Here is a 7,217-nt window from a genome sequence, read left to right on the forward strand (position 1 = left end):
ACCTCTGACTAAAAATCACTGAAATTCTGTGTAACTTTCATTTATTAAGTAGTCTGTTTAATAGGGTTGTATGTTGTTTGCTTACAGGAAAGACCAGTACTAAAACCCTTTGTTTTGTATTTTGTATAGATGCATTCTTTACGACTGCTAAGCCAGAATCAGCCATCACAGATATTTCTGAGCATGAGCGACAATTTCAGACCAGTCCAGCCTCTCAACAATCGATGTATCCGAACTAATATCAACTTTAGTTTACAGGGAAAAGATTGTCCAAACAATAGAGCACAGAAACTACAGTATAGAGGTACGTTCTACCTCCAGAATAATCCTTTCTATGCTTACACTGAGCTCTTTTCTTTGAGAAATCCAAGTGCATAATAAAGCATACAAATAAAAACAGATGAAACTCCAGGTTTGGGGGAACTAATGGTACGAGTCAAACATTACATATTGGAAATGGATGAGAAAACTTGCCCAGAAACATGCAGGAAAAGCATGACAAAAAACCCACCAGTCTGGGACATCCAATATATATTTTTTTTTTAAAGCAGATAGGACAGGCCTTCAAGTTTTCTAGCCTCATTTTAAAGTCTTCTCACCTTACAAAGTGCATTTTGCTCTTTTTTTACCCACCTTGGAAAGAAAAAGGGGGATGAGCTGCCTTGATGACAGCTGATCTCAAACAAAAGAATAAATTTCACTTGGAGGTGCACCACCATAACAAACACCCAAATCGGAAAGTTTTGTATTACGCAATGGATATTAAACAAACGAACCAACCCAGTCTCCTGCTGGTGGAGTCTAAGGCTGCCAAAGCTGGGGGCTTACAACTGAGCTGTAATGTGTCTTATACATCTTATGTATCTTATACACACACGGTTATATTAGCTGCAATAATAGCATAAAAGTGCCTTCTTACCAATAATATTATGGTTATGAAGGAGTACTATTGAAGGGTGGAAAAGAAAGCATGTTTTCAGGAACAAGGCTGATTACTTGAGTTGCAATACTTCAAAGAAACAGTCATTCCAATTTAATGCTTTTCCAGAAAGAGGAGGAAATTGAGCCTCCTGGCTTTTAAAAGACAGTTTGAGTGCCTAATACAGTGTTAAATCCAGGCAGTTTCATATTTGGAGTTTATTAAAGCATAATTGTTTTTGTTTTGTTTCTCTTTCCTTTCAGTAAATGAATGGCTCCTCAAGTAAGTAAGACAGAGCAGGCAGAACCCATAACCTCAGTGGAATGCTACTACTGTGAATTGACATAATCTAGAATGCACCCAACCTCACTCTCTTTGGGTTCGCCGTAGCACGTGCAAACGTGCTGTAGGAAAAGAGCTGCCATGTTGGAAACTCAACTAAAAATTCATTCATATGATCGGTGGTAATCAAAAAAAAAAAGTAAAAAGACAGTATTACAGTAAATGTGATTACAATTTTGATACAGTTTTCCTGAACTAATTTAGCTTCACAGAGAAAGACTTTTCAGCCTTTGTACATATGAAATTCTTCCTCTTTTACCCCCTCCCTCAAATTTAAAAAAAAAAAAAAAAAAAAAAGAAAAAAGGTGGCTCGGTACAGCATCAAAGTGGAGTTGTGTTCTGTGTGCCAAGTAATCCTTGGAAAGCTCTCATTATTTCACTATCATTAATGGATACTGACAAGACAGAACAAGACGACTGTAGAGGAAACTTATTTCTAGGTTATGATCTTTCTGTTCATTTAATTAAAAAAGGGACAGACTTTGAGAGATAAGTATTGTAAATATATCACTGCAGAATATAAAGGAAATTGAAATATTTCCCTCTTTGTCACATATCTGTAGTAGGAATTGCCAAAATCAGAATTGATCCATTTTCTGTTTCTTGTTTTACAACAGGTCATATGTTGTGTTGGTTACTATTAACAACTCAATAAATGTGTTTAACAAATTAATTTAGCAAACTTGCTTTGATTTATTTTTTCCTTTCTGAAATAGGAAGCCTCTACTACTTGTGGCTGCATTATTTGTGTTTTTCTTTTTTCCTTTTTTTCCCTTTTTTTTTTTACTACATTTCTTTGTTTGCAGCCACTTTAAGTGAGTTAATGGCAATTGGGAACGCACTTAAAACTAGTATAACTAACTCCACTTTATGGTCCATCATTAATAGGAGCTGCGCTCAGAAGCACACAGCAGTTGAAAAAAAACAAAATTGCCATTTTCTCTGCTGAATCCATTATTGGACAAACAAATTCAGATCCTGTAAATTGGTAATGGAAAGGGATATCTTTTCTTTACAGATAAAGCAGGAGCTGACCAAGTAAAAGCGAATGCCTTTTTTCTTGTTTATAATGGTCATTCACTGTGTTTGGTTACTGTCAAGAACTCAATAAATGTGTTTAACAAGTTCACGTAGCACACGTTTGACCTTCTTGCACACTAAGGGATTTTTTTAAATTTCTTTTTTCTTTAAATCTGGAGAGAGGACAGACCTCATGCTATTCCATTCCTAACACTCACTTTATAACATGTTGAAGTTCACAAAAAATAAAATGAAGCTAAAAAGTACCATGCCTGATCAATGAATTATTTATACCAAATGGAAAAACAGGCACTACAAGAAGCATGAGGGAACTGAACCACTATAAAGAAGTTGTAAATATTGCAGGCCAACTAGCTTTAACATGACAACCACATTATTTCAATTTGGCTGAAGAGAACAGTGCAGGTAGCATCAGATAGGAAGCTCCTGAGTCTGTGTTGCAGACAGTGGTTTGGAATGATTGCAACTTTTGTGTGACTTCATTTATGACATGAAAGGCAAGGTTATCAGGAGGTGAAAACATGCATGGGCTGGCCTTCGGGGGACCCTTAAAGCAGGTACATGGATGTAGATGGAAACCTGTAAGGAACCCAAAGTCGTCAACAATTCAGTTTCTCATCGAAAGGTGCAAAGAAGTCACTAGTGAAAGAGAAGAGGTTGGCCTAGATAGGCTGTGGCACAGTGATGCTGTATTTGTAGGAGGGGTCTGGGCCAATGACCCCGACCCAGGGTGCTATTAGCACATATATAGTACCTGATCCTTGAGTTATTTCATTTCAAGCATTTCAAATTACTTCCATATGCCAGTTTAACGCTGTGCAGTGATCTGAAAAATCCACAACACAGCTACAGAAACGTCACACAGTGACTATTACACTGTAGATTAATATTGTCAACTTTTGCAACTGAAATAAAACAAAAATTTTCACCTCAGATTTACCTAGCTAATAAAAAATAAAAAGCACCATTTAATATTTTTGAGTTGCCATAGTGATCTGTAACTTTTAAACTTGTGGTGTTGGGATTGTTTCCACTACTTTTTTGGGTGGTTTGGGTTTTTTGAAGCTTCTCCTAGGATTGCTAAGGTTGTAGAATAGAGTTACTGAGAGCACAAGCTATACAATGCTTCCATCTATACTTTTGGACAAATATCTAGCAGTTGTGGATCCAGGTTTGTCAGTGACAGAAGGTAGGGAAGATAAGCCAGGCCTCCATTATAAAACTTTTAATAAGTAATAAAACCTATTTTCTATTTTACTGAAAGCTGATTGAAGGGATTTAAGAGGAGGAAGAGATATGATAGAAGGGACTAGTCCTAGGAAGGAGTCATGCTGTGCTTTGGATTAGGTGAGACTGCGATATAGAAGCCCTGCAAATAGAGAAACGGAGCAATCATACTGGGACACCAAAAATATATTTGTCAACATTTCCAGCTCCATTTTGTGAGCTAATGAACTCCATCTTGCCATGATTTGTATAGGTTTTTGTTTTAATCATAGATTGCAGTAGAAATAGACCAAACCAAAGCTTAGAATTAAATATCTTGTGTATTTCTCACATTTCAGAAGTACTCAAATCTAGACATCTAGCTCCAGGATTTTCAGATCAGGCACATTCCTCTGTGTCAAGAGACACTGAGCATCCAAAGAAAGCCACACCTTATCATGAAGCCTTTAAGCAAAAAGATAAAATTTCAGTATCAAACAGCTGGCACAAAGACAATCTTCCAGTGTTTGGAGTCTACACAGCATGGCAACATGTGCATACAGTAATCCCTCCAACTTGAGTGCTTTCTGTCCACGATGCTCACCAGAAGCCTGGCTGCACACAGAGCTCAGTACTTTGTAGTAAGTGCTGAATTTGTGGCCTCGATACCATCCCTGCTGACATGATTCAGATTACGAGTGAGATTCTTTGCTTGTGATAAGGCTCAGTACAGGCATGAGGTACCTTGCAGGGAACATAAACCTGGCAGCGGTCCTCGAGGAACAGTCAACACCACAGGCAGGACCAGGTCGCCATGCCATGATGATAACAGACATTAACAACCTAATCCTGGGAGGAAACACTCAGATTTGATCTTCTGCTATCACAGTTAAGAATGTGGTATCAAACCAGGTACCAAACTTATCAAGCTAATTTCATGGCAAAAAGCATGAGAAAATTCAAGTTTACAGTACTGTAAAAGCCTCTGTTTCAAGTAGTATTCAAAAAAGTGTAATACTTAGCCAAATTTTATAAGCTCCATGTTTCCTTTAATCAAAAGGAAAAGCGACTTCCATACAAAAAAATAAGAACTAAATAGAATCTGTGGGTTGAAAACAAAGACCTTCAGCATAATTGTACCTATAGACGGCGTACATTTGTCCTTACACTATTCCGGCCCTGAAAACTGAACCAGCAAGCAAACATCTCAAGGATCTGCCTGGAAGCTTGGAGATTTTATAATAAAACAAACTTCTATGAATCAGAAAATATCCTTTCTCACCATTTAAACCTTTTGCTTCTCTATAAAATATATACTCTGAGAGAAGAGGGGGTGAGGCAAATGGTGCTGAGAAACCTGAGATCAAGGCACTGGCAGCCTCCAGCAGGGCTGGGAACGGTTACACGCGAAGCAGCGCAGGGCTGCACTCCCCTACACGGATCCACAAACTCCAACTGCGACAAGCCACTCAATCAAAAAGGTAAATCGGCCAGCAAAAAAGAAAGAACTTAAAAATCATCCGAATTCATGTTTTTATGAATAGCGTTGCTTGCTCCGAGGGTCCCTACACTGTTCCACATCTTGACCTTAAGAAATGTCAACAATAACTGCTGCTCATGTGGTATTAGTTTGTCAGGCACCTGAGACACTGGGGGCCTGGTGGGAATGGGGTGCCAGCAGCCAACATCGTTGTAAGTACTTCGCATGCAATGGTGTTTCAATTCGTAAGACTTTTCAAAACATTTGTTATAGAACAAAGGAGAAAAAACCCTTAGGATAATACTTCAGAATCCTTCCTGCTTCGTACTGACCCTGCCTTTATTCTCCCCATTTTGGTTTTCAGGGAGGTTCACACCTTCCTACTTCCAAAACTAGCGTTCCCTTTCAATGTTATAAGCAGATCTGAGCAACGCAATAAAGGTTTACCCCACAGAATCACAATACTGCCACAAAAATACAAGAGTTGGAAGTCTCTTGATATTAACTGTTTCTGGAATCAATATATTTCAGCTGCCATTAAAAAACTTAATATAAAAAGAGCTGCTACATCTATTGATTGATGAAGAGGAGTTGGAAAGCTGGATATGATTGCACTCAAAAGGCCAAGACCTGAAAGCAAATAAAACCCCTCCAACATTTAAGGTATTCCTTATGATCTTTAATATTAAGGAGGAGGGGTGGCTTGGGGTTTTTTTTATTTTTTAAAGTAAGCAGGGTTAACAATACTGAAATTCCATCTCGATCTGAAAATAAAGCCGAAACTTTCCTAGGCCGCTGCTTTCAGGAGCTGAACCTTCCCCAAAAGTCAAGAACTGAAGGGAAAACTAACAGGTCAGTATATTTCATTGCAAATACCAGAAATGCAACCAAGAGGCAGATGTTTTGCATGTTCTGCTGTACACCTCCACACTTTAGTACTTGACACTACCCAAAAAATCCCAGGTGTTTAGTTCCTATACTCAAAACAGTATAAATTTTTCAGGGAGATCAGCCATAACTGCTCCATGTTTTGATTTTTTTTTTTTTATTAGATTTTATTCCCTAGATGTAATGGCTGACAAAGCATAGAGAGTTTGCTGTAAGAAATGCTGATTTACTAGCAAATGGCTTACCACAGTTCTCAACAGCATACCGTAAAATTATTCAAGGAGCCTGTTTGCACAGTAAAGAACAAGAACCATTTATAATACAAAACGAAATGCAGGCAAACATTTTCTGTTTCCTAAAGTGTCAGGCTTCCAGTCTAATAAGTAAAGATGTGTCAAACACATACTCAGAGCAGAAAATGAAAAACAGGATAATAAATCTTCTAAGGATGGGAAAATAACCCTTAGTATTTAAGTAGAGGAAAAAAAATCCTTAGAAGACGTATTAGAAAAATAGAAAGAAAAAAAAAATCAACACAGTTTATGAATTTAGGCATATGCTCTCACCCTGTAGGGGAAGAAAGATCTAGAGAGTCAAAAGTAAATCCAAGCGGAACAAAGTTACAGCTGCAAAAGACTACAGTCGCCCCAGAACGAAGGTTAAGGCAATGAACTTCAGCCTTGGGTAGCTATTCGCAGCACGAGGAGACAGTCAACATCTAGCAAAGAGATCCCTGAGACATTCAGGTATTTGCATCCAGGGCATATGTTCAAATGCAGAAACTGATCAAGGGAAAAGCAATGCTGAGTCACATTTAGAATGCATTTCCTGATTCCTTGTCTCCATTCTGGATGTGCCTCCTCAATGCTGTATTGGGTGATGTTGTGAACCTATCTCTAGGGCTGCACAAAGAAATCACCGTCTGCCAGAAACACCTCATGCTTTGCTTCGCCTGCTGTCCTGCTGCACACCTATGCTTTAGTTGAGACTACTTGGAACTTAATATACGCAAAGCTAATGTCCAAAGAGCAAAGCAGAACTCACTCTTTTGTAACAATGACGGTAGGATTAGCTGAGGAAAAGAGAGCGCAATCAAAACACAAAGAAGGATTTAATTATGAGCCACTGTAAATATGATTGTTGCACCCTGACTCACCTGCGTCAGGGTTATGTCTTACAAGGGCAGCACCTCATCTCCAAACTTCTCCCAAGTGCCAGGATTCAGAACACTCCACTTTTTTTTAGATGGTTCAAGGTTTATTCCTCCTATTTTTGTTACGCCTTAGTAGTGTTTCTCCCTGGGGAAGGGGGAGTGAGAAGGGGAAAGTAAAGATCACCTGA

General features: G+C 38.5%; 1 protein-coding gene across 4 annotated transcripts in view; it reads left to right on the plus strand.

Annotated features, from left to right (window-relative positions):
• CA10 (carbonic anhydrase 10) overlaps window positions 1-2,387 on the plus strand; it is a 202,079-nt gene extending 199,692 nt beyond the window's left edge. For all 4 annotated transcript variants that reach the window (XM_063352306.1, XM_063352303.1, XM_063352305.1 and 1 more), the window contains 2 exons: window positions 130-304; window positions 1,183-2,387. In XM_063352306.1, coding sequence (XP_063208376.1) covers window positions 130-304; window positions 1,183-1,205 — 198 coding nt within the window. In that variant the 3' untranslated portion in view covers window positions 1,206-2,387. The remainder of the gene's footprint in view (window positions 1-129; window positions 305-1,182) is intronic.
• The last annotated feature ends 4,830 nt before the right edge of the window (window positions 2,388-7,217 follow it).

This window comes from Chroicocephalus ridibundus, chromosome 14 (assembly GCF_963924245.1).
Source record: "Chroicocephalus ridibundus chromosome 14, bChrRid1.1, whole genome shotgun sequence".
Lineage (NCBI taxonomy): Eukaryota > Metazoa > Chordata > Aves > Charadriiformes > Laridae > Chroicocephalus > Chroicocephalus ridibundus.